Here is a 13,842-nt window from a genome sequence, read left to right on the forward strand (position 1 = left end):
TGTTTTCCAAGACATTTCTTCTATTACTTTGATGTTCTCCGCATTGGACAGATGCCTAGATGTGAGTCTCACAGGTCCCTCTCAGTGCTGAAACAGTTTCCTGACTTCTGTTAAGTGGCTGGTTTTATGAAATAATTTTTAACTTTTTTGTCTTTTCTTTTTCTTTTTTTTTTTTTGCCTATATGTTTACCTCTCTCTGAGTGTTTTGTCACCGTAGTTTATAACTGGTGTAGTTTCACTGAATCAGTATATAATAAAATGAAATTACTACTACAGAATAGGGGATCAGGCTATACATTTCTAATTTTCAGAGTTTTGGGATGGCTTTTTGTTCCTGCAGTGAAGGAGGTCTCCATTGCAGATGGGCCTGCCGTGGGGGCCTTAGAATAGGTTGGTTACTCAAAAGAAATGAAAGCACAGTCTTAGAGGCTGAACACATTATCTGGGATTATTTCACTTTACTCTCACACAGAAAACTGTGTTTTGTGAGCAATATACAGAAAACTGCGAATGGAAAAAATTCACATATGGTGAGTCTTTTTTGTCTCAGCAGTACATTCAATGGGCAGGTTTGTTCTCCAGGTTTGGTTGTATTGTCCCATCAAACAATTGTTGTACCTTGTTTTATGTGTTACAGAGTGGCATCATCACTTTTTTCTTTGCTTTAAGCAATCTAAAGATTGCTCAGGAGCCATTAGCACTAGCACCTTTTGTATCTGCTCTGCAATCTAGAGGAACTGCTTGATAAAACTTGAACAATTTGAATCCTCTCAGGCTGGTCTGTGCCTAGGTTTCCATTTGCACAGAAAAGGCTTAATGTCCACAATCTATTTAGTGAATGTTTTTTTGAATATGCAGGTGTTTCACTATAGTGGCCATGTTCACAATGTTCTAATTAGGTATGTGTGTTTTGGACAATATTTTCCTTGCTTCATTTTTTGTGTGATTCCTATGAAATGCATTGTAACATATACTCAAGGGGTGCAAACATTCCTTTTATTATCCTAATATAATAGCCTGTATTGTAGTAGCCTATATTTGTAGAAAAAATTAAAGCACAAACTGGTCTTTTTTGTTAAAAAGATTCCTGTATAAATAATGCAGATTGTGTAGCTTAAATAAATGTCAGACCTAGCATTTTACAGATGGTGAGGGATGTATAGATGCAAGAAACTGTGGAAAATATTTTCCAGTATTTTACATTTCAAGATGTGCATGCTGTCTACTTCAGACTGATTTATTTAGGCTGGTAGCAGAGGAAAGCTCTATTTAATGATTAGATCATTATCGTCTCTCTGGTTACCACAGAGATGCACAGTGCTACAAAATGTAGTATAATTTATTTATCTGTTAATATCTTTGTGTTTTGTTATAATTACCTCTTGTTCTCTTCTCCTTCCATAAAAAGACTTGTTGGTATTTTGTTTTTGTAAACATTTATTGTTAAACTTTAAAAAAAAACAAACCACCATTGAATATGCTTTAAAATTGTGCTTATAGTTACTTAAATTTTTTATTTTTGATCATGGAAATTACTTGTAGTTGTAAGCAATACTAGTCTTTCTATGTAAACAATCATAACATAAACACTCTATACCCTTTCCTTTCCTCCCACAGATATTTTGCATTTTCAAAACCAAGAAACTAGAAAGTAAGAATGTAAAAATGTGGAGGAAACTTGAAGTCAATATGTCCCTTTTTTTACCACCTGCAGCATCTTGCTTCATGGGTAGTGCAGCCCTGTTATTAAAATTTCTGGTCACAGATTATTATAATTTTTAGGTTTTTTTTCAGAAGTGTAAACTCTGTCCTTTCTCACTCCTAAAGATTTTGCCCCTTCATGATCAGCAAGGCTCTGCTTTTATGCATGTTTGTCTGTCATAGTTTGCTGCCACCCCTTATCCTCTGCCCTTCGGCCAGCTATGATTATATTAGCAGTTATGATATAAAATGTAATTTGGATATAAAGCTCAATTATGCTAATTATCAGGTCAATTTATCTTTGCTACTCACTATTCATATCTATAATTTGTTTTATCATGATTTTTTAATGTTAAAAACCTTGAAACTAGTTTTTATAAGGCACTTCAAATTTTTGAAGATATATGTGTATTACTGAGATCATTTATACTTCACAAGCAGTGTTGGTGCATTAATACATGGATGTTAGAGCTGCAATGAGTGCTTGGAATTACAGAAAATAATGAAATTGGTCAAGGAACACCACTTCCATTCACAGTCCCAGTCGTAATAGTGATAAAGAGTTGGAGACACAGTTTTCAGATAATTTTACGCAGATTGAAAGAAATACCCTAATTTGATTAAGTATAGAGTCTAGCCAAACATTTGTCCTATCTTTTAATGTATGTGGTGATATTTTTCTCCCTCAAATATTTACAGTATTATTTTACTACTTGTTTATCTTCTCATCTGGGAATCGGGAGTAGCTGTTTTACAGTGATGGTGGACAACATGGTGTTTGAGTTTTATAAGTTGATTTGGAAACCAGTGAATAAAAAATGTATGGAAATGTCAGATAATAGTAGCTATCTGGTGGTTTAAGGGTAACAGTACTTCAACTAGTTTTTGTAGAGTATTGTCCAGTTTCAACACTTTACATTTTAACTGTAGATTTTATATATATATATATATATATATATATATATATATATGTATTCTGTTTTATATATTATGTTATATTCTGGTTTGTTATGTTTTCATCTTCGTTCCTTCTTAAAAGGAACTAATTGTGTTTTTTAGGACTTCTATTACCTTTCTTCACTCCCAAGAACTGTTAAAATTACACATAAATGAAACAGTAATCTTCCCTGTGATCTACAAGGTAGCAGAAATGGCCAGCTGTGATTAGAATAGAAACACTGCATGGAAAAATTGCCATTAAAATGAAAACAGGAATTTTTCTTTTTTAAAGTTACAGAGAGAAAAACTGAAATGAAACATAATAATACATGATCACTGCAAAGAATTTTTTAAAAATAAATTGGCACATCTTGATAGTTATAAAAATAATATTAGTGTGGCATAGAATATCTTAATACAGTGATTCTAAATTATATTGCAGAATTCTTTGAAGATGTATATATTTTTTGTGTGTAAGACCTTGGTCTAGACTATAAGGGGAGGCTTTAGAAAGTTGTAAATATATTTTAACTGAGAGCTGTTTTTGGAAGACCAATCATTCACTAGTGACAGATGTAGAAACCTTCAAAAGCAAGGTTCATTTTTTATAGGTGTGGGAGCTGTTAATCTGCTGGCCCATCATTGTATGTGTGGCGAAAATCTAAAACCCCTTGGATTTGTGATTGTTATTCCTCTCTTAAGATGAAACAAAGCTTAAAACCCCAGATAATATTTTCATGTAAATCTGGAGGTTGAAAATGCTTTGGTATTTTCAGTGAAAAGTAGGTTTTATTTCAGATGCTGACTTGATATAGTTCGGTGGTCTCCAGATAAATTGCAAAGAAAGACTTTGAACTAGCAATGCATAACAGTGCTCAGCATAATGTGGTTTTCTTAAGCTTGATATTTTCATATTTTTTGTGAAGAGAATGAAAAGATTTGTACCTAGAAGTGACAAATTCATGGATAGCTGTTGCTACTTGCAAGCTTGAAATCAGTAGAGTTTTCTGGAAAAATTTTGATGAGGACACTTTGGAATGTTGTGCAAGCTCACAAGGATAATCTCAAGTTTTTTCTTCTTGTAGTGTTGGTGTATGAGGTCCATGTATACACAGGTGCTAAACTTGGTGCTGAAACAGATTCCAGTGTTTATATAAACATCGTTGGGACAAGAGGAGATGCTGGCAAAAGGAAGCTCCACAGATCTAAGAATAATAATGTTAAGTTTCGACATGGACAGGTGAAGTAAAAACACTGCTGCTTCTGATAAATAAGAATAAATTATGGCTAGAAAATGGTTTCGTCAAGAAATGTAAATATCTTTTTATTTTCAAGGTTTATTCAAGCATTGACCATTTTCCTTATTCATAATTCCTTATGCAATTTCATCACATGGATAATTTTTATCTGCTTGATCAACCATTTACTGAGGGCTTTAGACATTAGAATTTGGGTATTTTGGTTATTTGTATTGAATATATAGATAAAATGATAACAATATAATTTTTGTTGTCCTGAACAGATCACTGTAGATTTTAGAATCAGGTTCTAAATCAGTATTCCTAAGTATGTTTTCCAAATTTGGTGAGTCACATAGGGCTAGAAAATGTAATGTTGACACAACCAAGTAACTGAAACTGATCATTGTGTCATGCCAAAGGTATCAGTGCTGCCTTTGTGGAGTAATTTTCAGGTGTTATTTACCTCAGAAAGTTTTAAAGGATCCTCTCTGTTTGGCCAGGATGAATATAAACCAACTATATTCATTTTGAAAGCAAACAAACAAACAAAATATTTAAAAAAAAAGCTTTTCTATAATGTTAGAGCCAAAGCAGTAGCTATGTTTAAGACCCTTATAATTTTCCTTGTGTGGTTCCACAGATGGATATTTTCTGCATAAAGGCTGTCTCACTGGGAGACTTGGAGAAAGTTCTGATTAGCCATGATGGAGCTGGTCCAGGTAGGATTTAATTTCCTAGAGACCAGTCTGTTTTCAAGTCCTTTTTAAACCCAATGCACTTGTTTATGCTGCATCCTTCATAGAAAATGTGACAGAAGGTCTTGCAGTGATAAAAGTCTTCCTGCAGGTTGATCACTGTGATGAGATGATGAAAAACTGTGGTAATGGACAGAAAAAAGGGCATGGGTTTAATGTCATATACAGTTATTCTACTCTCTGTTTTCACAGTTATTTATAAGAGAGCACTATTTATTTGCATGTAGAAAACTCTCAAAAGTGTGGCTCACACTGGTAAGACAACTTTCACTAAACAAACTAGTGAAAACTATCCAGGAAGGAATTAAAGATATTCAGCAGCTGATTTGTTACTTGACAAAATTTGAGTAGCTATAACACAATGTCCTCACTGCTTTGGGCAGTTGTAGAAGATTTGATTATACATTTGATCTGTGAAAGACAATGTGGAGCTTTTCCAGTGAGTGACATTGCATTCAGCTTGTAGGTTTTTGAGGAAAGAAGAAAGAATTTAGTAATGAGATGAATTTTGGGTACAGGCCCTTGAAGAAGTGTAAATCTCCCTGGAATGATGTAAATGAAGAGAAGGGTAGCATTTAAAAGCACCAAAGATGTAAATACTGCAAATATGCTTGCAGATTAATATCTAGGAAGAAGCTAAGTGAAGAGAGGGATTTTTGACAGTTCAGGGCTGCACTGATAATAGATTAGAAAAGCCCTTTTACCCCACTCTGTTCTGAAACAGCCCCAAGCAATGCCCATGTTTCTGTCTGTGCTGCCTAGGGCTCTGAACAGGCTTGTGACTATTACAGAAATAGCCATAACAGTGCAGCCTTGGAATGGTGTGTAATCCTGTTTCCTGTAGCTCCATAGAGTTTGCTGCCTTCAGCAACACTGATGATTGTACATCTGAAAGTTTCACATTGTAGTAACCCCAGACATAACACAAAAGGCACTGTTGTGGAGCCCACCTTCCCTCTATTCCCCACAGCACCATGCCATGCTCTCTTCCCTGATATGTCCTTTAACAAGCAGTACAGATCAGCAGGATCAGCATTATAAATCTGAACCCAATTCAGTTATCTCAAGATGTTTTTTGACATTGGAGTTCAAATGTGTGGGTTTGAAAGGCTGTCTAAACAGGACAATGGATTGAATTCTATCTGTAACAAAATGTGTGCCTTGGTAAGTCAGAAGGTTGTTGATTGTACTCAGCACAGACAGATCCCACAGACATCTTTTGAACTGTATCTAAGGCTAGCCCCCCATAAACCTAGCCTGAGACAACTGAGGGGTTGAGAGCTGGGAAAAGATGGTGGCTCAGAGAGAGAGAGACTCAAGATTTTGGGCGTTGAGAAGGAGGAAGGAGGATTCGTTCAGAGGTGGGGTACTCCTTTTTCTCATCACTTGCCTGAGTGACAAGGCTGGAGGGTCTTAATTCTTGATTTGGAGTCTGTCTTGAAAGGATCCTAGAACATATGTTTTCTTTGGGGCTCCCAGGCTGCAGGGCACAGATTTACTCCCACAGCTCCTGTGAATGAGGAAAGTGAAGGACTTTTGTCCTAGAGAGCAGGGTTTACTCCATGCACTACCTGAGGATGCCCTTTCTATGTGGCAGAGACTGCTACCTTCTAGGGACTTCCAGACTCAGATGCAGCCAGGAGGCAAAGCATAAGGATAAATAAGATAGTTGTTTCTGATCAAATCATCCTGCATGCCGTTTTGCTGCGATGTGCTGATGGATAATGGTGTGAATCAGGTGAAACTTCATAAAAGCAATGTGACAAATTGAGAGTGGTGCAGGCACAGTGAGAACAGCATATTTGAGAAGGGAGTCACAGGACAACCAGACCAGTCATTAGGATGGTCACTAGAAGTTATCTAAAAGATCAGCATGGATGTGCCAGTGGTTACTGCAGTTAGAGAAAAGATGATCTCAGTAGTCCAGCAGAAATGAGACTGCACAGCCCCATGTCTGCTGGTTTCATAGCAGCAAGACTGAATGTGTGTTCCCCACTGACATGAGCACAAACACATTTCTAAAACACAGCTGTGTGCACATAGCTGGCCTTGCAGATCAACACAGGCAGGAACTCGGCATGTACACAAACAGTACAAGTGGCCTTCCCCTGTTACCTTCTCCAGTTCAGCAGAACAACAGTCCATCAATGTCAAATACAAAACAATAAGTACAGGATGGATGTATAAGGCCTCCAGTAGCTGGTCTTAGGCAGTCAGTCTTTCTGGCTGCTGGCTCTGGATCCTTGGATCCTCAGTTTTGTCAGTTACCGGCACCATGACATAAAATAACCCTCCAAGACTGCAGCCCCACTCCATTTGCACATGAGGTCATAAGTTTTAAAGATTTGTTAATTAATATTTTTTATATATGCAATAAGAAGTTCACTCACAGAGGACAAAAATTTCCAGCTTTCACACAAATCTTGATTGTGGGCATAAACAGATTTGTCCCAACATCCTTGTGCCTGATTACTGGGAATAATCAAAAGATGTAGGCTGGGATGTGAATGGTGTTGACAGTTCAGAGATGTATGTATGTATTTGTCTCCAAGGGAAAAAACCCACCCCTCTTAATATTAAAATAGGCAAAGGCAGAAAAGAATTGCATCTCTTAGGAGAGACAAAAAATAATAAAGCTTTCATTCTGTTAATATATCTTATTTATTTAGATGAGATCTGTCTAAATATGATCTGTGTTTCTGCTAGAAAAAGATAATCTGGCCTTTTTTTCTTAAAATTTATTTTAAAAATCATATGATTTCACATGATAAACTTTTGTCGTTTCGACACAGGCAGTGGATGGTTCCTGGATAAGATTGTCATCAAACATAAAGAAGGAGAGGAAGCTCACGAGGTTGTATTTCCTTGTAATAGGTATGTCATTCATGGAGAAAAAGAATTTGTTACCTGCCAGCAATGTAATGAAAGAATTTTAGAGCAGATATGTGCACACAAACTAGATGTTTGAACAATGCCCCAGAGTTTTTCAACATACAAGTGATGCAAAATATTGCAGCTGAAGACAAGGAAAAGGTTCCTGTATTGGCATGGAAGGGAGTGACAGCCTAATGCAGAGAAGTCCCAAACCAAATGTTGCATAAGAGGAAAGGTGCATTGATATTTTTTTCTTTTTTTATCTGAATTATATAGAAACTATATGAAATTAAATAAGCTTTCAGTTCTCAATCTTTTAAGAAGTATTGCAAAGATCTGAATTGTGTAAAAATTGTATTGTGTAAAGATCTGAAATGACATAGTTGTCATCATGGAGACGTGGTGGGATGACTTGCACAGCTGCAGTGCTGCCATGGATGACTATAAACCCTTCAGCAGGGAGAGGCAAGGAAGGAGAGGAGGTGAGGCAGCCCAGTGTGTTAGAGAGTATTTTGATTTTCTAGAGCTTGATGATGGTGGTGATAGAGTTGGGCATTTATCGCTAAGAGTCGGAGGGATGGCCAGCAAGGCCACTGTCGTGGCAGAAGGGTCTGGGTCTGTTACAGATCAGCCAACCAGGAGGGAGAGGCGGACAAAATTTAATGTGAGAAGCTGGAAGAAATCTCACAATTGCCAGCTGTTCTTGTGAGGGACTACAAATACAACACAGTGGAGGAGAAGGAGTTTAGAAGGTTCATGGAGCCCATGGAAGAGAACCTCTTAACAGTTGGTGAGGTAACCAAGTAGAGAAAATACCCACTGGATGAAGGAAACTTTGAGCCTCTTAATGCCTTCTTCCCCTCAGTCTTCAAGAGTGACACCAGTTCTCCTTGTAGCCAGCCCCCCGAGCTAGAAGAAAGGAGTGGGAAGCAGAATGTACCCTACAATCCAAGCAGAAAGAGTCTGTGGCTGCTGGAGCACTCAGACATATACAAGTCTACTGGGCTGGAAGTGATGCACACAAGGGCACTGAGGGAGATGCATTGGGTCACAGCAGCCCCATGCAGTGCTATAGACTTGGGGATGAATGGCTGGAAAGCTGTCTGGTGGAAAAGGATCTGGCAGATCTGGTCAACAGCCAGCTGAACATGAGCCAGTGTGTGCCCAGGTGGCCAAGGTGGCCAATGGCAACCTGGCTTGGATCAGCAATAGTGTACACACCAAGGCTGTGATTGCTCCCTGCACTCAGCACTGGTGAGGCTGCATCTTGAATCTTGTGTCCAGTTTTTGTCAAAGTTGCTTTATACTTTTAGAAACTGCTCATGATCTTTTGTTTCTTAGAATGGAATGAGGAGATAGGTCTCAAAAGTTAATCAAGCTATTTATTGCAAAATCTGAAATATAGTGGAGTTTAGACTTCATGAATAAGAGATTTATTCATAGAGTTTTGTTCCATACAAGAAATGAAATGTGTTATGGATCTTGGGTTTAAACAGATACAACATAATCATGGATTCGATAGAATAGAAGCTGATAGTGAGCACGTATTTATTTATTTTTAAATAAGTGAGGCTGTCAAAGATTGGGAAATATTACATGAACAAGGGGGTTCAACAGAAAGGAGTATGAATGTATGTTTGCAGTGAAATGATATTGCAGAAAAGCTCCTTAAATTCACCAGTATAAAAGAAAAATAAAGCAAGAACAGAAGTTTAGTTTGTTGCTGCAGATCTGTAAATGTTTTAGAAACTTCCAGACCTGCAGGTTTTATATATAATTCTAAGTACAATAACCATAACTAACAACTGCAGGTTTTATAACTCCCTCACATGTACAGCTGAGTCTCTGAACCAATAAATAATTAGTATTTCACACAATGTACTCCATATAGTACTACTCACTTCATACAGCTACCATGAAAATTCTTCTTTGCCTGGAGCAAATTGAACCAAATTCTTCTTATATGAATAAGGCCAACTGTGCTGAAGGTATAAAAGAAAATTTGATCCTGGAAGTAGTTTCAAGGTGTAACTTAATAAAAGGTGTATAAAAATTATATTGGATACAAAAGGTAATGGTCAGATGATATATACTATACTAATAGTTTTTATTATTCTTATTATTTTTGTTTTTGCAATGAAAGATGGTTAGATGAATATCAAGATGATGGGAAGACAGAGAGGGAGCTAACTGCCAATAGTGAGTATTTTGTTAAAGAAAATTTGTTATAGCAGTACTATACTTAATGCCTAGTTATTACTAAAGAACCCTTCCAGATAAGACTATAACTTAAGAAAAAAGTGATAATAAAGCTTTCTCACAATTATTTTTCCTGTTCATATTTTAGAGCTTGGCAGTTCAATGAAGACATTTCTTAAAGGTAAGAGTTGTTTTCCAACCATTGTTTTCTATACCATAGTTTTTGCTGTTTGAATTTAAATCAGTATTGCAAGAAATATGTGAGCAAACGACCTCATTTGTATGTGTGTTTTCTTGTATAACAACTGTGAGAGAACATGACAAATTGTCTGGCAGTAATCTACAGGAAGGACTAGACCTTTATAAGCAATTGAGAAAAAACAGAAACCATTTCTGGTTTTCTTCCTGTTTCTACTATTCTGTTCTGAAATCAACTAGAAATTCCTCTGAGAAGAGATTCAAGTGCTCTTTTGTTTACCCCAATATCGCTGTCATTTAATACTTGGGGACAGGTCCCCTAGCAAACATCAGCAAGTTGAAAAATGTGTTGTGAAGTGTCAGTGGAAACATTTTCAGGTCAAAATTCCAAAGTAGCCAGAAATAATGCAAGCTTAAACTCCAAATCCTTCAGCAAAGCTAAATGCAGTATGTGCATTCAGTTGGATAAATCTGCTTGAATTAATAAAAAGACATTATTAAAAAACTCCCCACCCAGCTGTTTTTATATCTACAAAGCCAGTCTCGTCCCTGTAATGCACTAGTTACCATCTCCATGTTTCTTGCTAACCAGAAAAGAGAAACAGACTGACACAGGTGTTTTTTATGAACATTTAACTGTAAATGGCTATTCTACGCAACTCTGTCTAGGAATTTTATGGGAGCAACTAAACTAAGAAAAGTAGTGTTTCCATTTGTCTCTTAAAACAGTGACTTGCTTTCTGTAGGAGGAGTCCTAGTCTCTCAATCTAGTTCCAGTTTCAGTGAAAATTGATTCATTTGCATTCAATCAAACAGTTTAGCCAACAGCTTTATTATTCCAGAAAAGCATGACTTTGACAAGAGGAGAATGATGAACTTAGTAAGTAAAGACTTTCTCACAGAGAAAGTTGATGTTCACAAGTGACTTGGAATTGGATTCTGCTAAGTGCACAGTTCTGAGAAACAACCATAATATCTGTTTCACCTTATGTTCAGAAAATAGACTATATTTTACTACCAATTCAAAATTTTTCCCAGCACAGTTTTGTTCTTCATTATGTTATAGTAAGCAGGCACAGATGCACAGGCTGCTCATTGCCTGTGAGTGTCAAGAGAGATCAGACTCAATATATTGATTATGAGGAGAAAGGAGTGGCTTATTCTTAACCAGCTTTTGAAATGTCACACTGCCAAGATGTCCAGGAGGACCCAGAGACCGTTGAGATCAGAGCTTCTGAAAAAAGAGGTTAGAAAAGAGAAGATCATTTATAGGAAGTTATCTGTCAGTTAGCTATATGACAGCTTAGCTTGAGCTGCTCTTAAGCCATCTTTGTTTTACCCGTGGGCTCACTCCAGAGAGGAACTGAGATAGGTTAGAGATTGGACTTTTATGTCTTATGTGAAAAAGATGGTGGCTGGGGCTGATTTTTCACAGTTTAATTTGTCATATCAGTGATCTCATAGACCTTGCATGTTTGAGCTTTGTAGGAGGGAACAATCACAAGAGGTTTGAAAAGATATCCTGTAGTCAGTTCTGTGCCATTCTATCATGATTCAGTGCCAATGTCAGAGCTGGTAAGAGAACATTCCAGAGATGCAGAGTCCTGGAAGAAAAAATAATTCCCTTAGATTCTCCCAGCACCTGTAGCAGTGAAGATTCTACATGGTAGAGTAGTGATAAGCATCCCCTTCAGAGCTGGGGTGAAAACTTTCCATGTAACATATATTTACTGAATAAGAGGTAAGTTCTGATGTGTGGGAGCCAATGTTTTAGATGCTCATGTGACCATACTCTGTATGAGCTACACTCTGCAAATGGGCTTCAGGGAAAGTCATAAAAAGATGATTGCCATAATCCAGTGTTTGCTGATTTTCAGGATAAGATCAATGTGCTTAGGTCAAGTCTAAAGCTCAGATACAGAACAAATTAATTCATAAGTCACTCTGAAGGTCAGAAATCTCATTCACTTTGGATGAGGCTAGTAACCTGTTCAACCACCTAGCCAAAGAGGAAATTTTGAAAGTCATCATTGCTAGGTAGGTTACTTGAGGGCTCTCTGTCCTTTTTCAGGCAGGCTGGCATTATGCCAGTTCTAATGAAGCATAAATCCCAGATCCCTATGACTGCTGCTGCTGGCTATGGATTCTGCCAAAATGCAGTCTGCCCATATCAAGTTTTCTCCGTAACCTTTGTACATTTATATATTACAGAGAGGCTCTGGCAAGTCAGGCATAGAAATAGATTTATTTGTATGCCTGTGATTCCTCCTTGTATGTTTGATGCAAGATAAATAGACAAAAAGTATTGTCCTAGTGGAGAAGGCAGATAGATGCTCTCAGCTCTCAAACAAAGTTGATTTGAATGGGACTTTCTGTTGCTCTAAAAGTTTCCTACATGGTAGGGGTATTTTACTACTTTTTCCTTCTGTGTTCTCTATTTATTTTCTTCTTCTGCCTCGATATAGATGAGGTATTGTAATAGCACATAGGAAAGAATTTTCTCTCAAAGCAAGGAGACAAGACACAGTATGTTCCAATGAAATCCTCGCTACAGTCAGCTAAAAGGAGCTAGCTTCCTGTAATGTGATGCCTGTAGGGTGTCCTGAGGTTTTGTGGGTTTTTGTGGGTGGTAAATAAAGTGTGCTTCAGTAGCAGAGTTTGGTTAATAGCTATTTCTTGGCTGGCTCTTCTTCTGTTGTGCAAGGTTTTTTTGGTACTAAGGCATATAGAAAATTCATATCAAAAGAGAAAATATTCAGTAAGTTCTGCCGTGACTAATTTTGTTTTGGAATTATTCCCTACCTTGCAAGTACTTGATAACGGACTAAGAATAATCACAGGATTCCCAAATTTAAAAGGGAATGGACCCGCTTCTAAAAATCAACAACAGCGTGTTTCCATTGCCAGATGGAGGCGGAAATCCCTAAGAAAAAGAATTAAGCAGGCTGACTGCTCTGCCACAAGGCAATACAATTTTCTACAGTCTTCAGGAAATAAGCAACCAACTCCTACATCTTGCAAAGTGTGAATGTCATTCTAGGTCTTAAGACCAAAAAACACCATAGTGAAAAAAACCCTGAAATAGTGTATTGTAAAAACAGTTTTGGAAATCCTTAAAAAATACATAAGTGGCTCATATTTTTAAAAAAACACACACAAAAAATTAACCTTTTTTCAGCTTTCTGAATTATATGATGAAATTTTGATTTTGGGTTTTGCCATGCCCATTTCTCTGTACAGAAATCATTGTAGGTTTGATTTTCATCGTTTTACTAAAGGAACTTTCAGGTTCCAGACTAGTGGTTAAAGAATTTCTGGTGGGAAATTCTTGTACTGATCCCATTTAATTTCTGTAAGTCAAGAAATGATCCTTAATTCTAACATACCTCTGGATAAATCTCTGTAATGTGAACCAGATTCTTGGTTATATCATTATAGTAAAGAGAATTCTGAGATGTTTTTCTCCCAGAATTCTGTTTTTTTCCCTACTATTCATTTTAGTGCTTCCTACATTGATGTCTTAGAGTAAATGGCTCCAGCTTTACACATAAGCTGTAGAAGTACAATAACACATGAACACACTAATCACTCTGAAAGGAAGTTAACACAGGTCAGTGATAGCAGGGGAAAAGTCTTTTTTAATGTTACCACACAGATGAAACACAGAAAAATGACCTATTGAAGCCCAGCTATCTCACTTCCACAGCTTCACTCCTGAAGAGGTGTAGAAATCACTGAACACAGTAAATACTTGACATCAGTCTCATGTAGCTAGCCATCCTCACCAAGTAGATGTCTGAGCAAACAGACTACTAGACAAAGGATTTTTTGATTCTTCTGGCATGAGCAGGTTAAATGAATTTGTTGAACTGAGAGAAAATGCAGTCAGTCTGTGTTAGTTCATTTAATAAACTGTAGAAGCATTAAAAGTAAGC

General features: G+C 37.0%; 1 protein-coding gene across 1 annotated transcript in view; it reads left to right on the plus strand.

Moving 5' to 3' along the window:
• The window catches only part of RP1 (RP1 axonemal microtubule associated), a 205,521-nt gene that overhangs the window by 113,168 nt on the left and 78,511 nt on the right, over window positions 1–13,842 (plus strand). The window contains exons 34-38 of the mRNA XM_064425911.1: window positions 3,726–3,880; window positions 4,522–4,600; window positions 7,429–7,510; window positions 9,654–9,709; window positions 9,858–9,890. Of these exons, the coding sequence (XP_064281981.1) occupies window positions 3,726–3,880; window positions 4,522–4,600; window positions 7,429–7,510; window positions 9,654–9,709; window positions 9,858–9,890 (405 nt within the window). The remainder of the gene's footprint in view (window positions 1–3,725; window positions 3,881–4,521; window positions 4,601–7,428; window positions 7,511–9,653; window positions 9,710–9,857; window positions 9,891–13,842) is intronic.

This window comes from Passer domesticus, chromosome 1, assembly GCF_036417665.1.
Source record: "Passer domesticus isolate bPasDom1 chromosome 1, bPasDom1.hap1, whole genome shotgun sequence".
NCBI classification, from domain to species: domain Eukaryota; kingdom Metazoa; phylum Chordata; class Aves; order Passeriformes; family Passeridae; genus Passer; species Passer domesticus.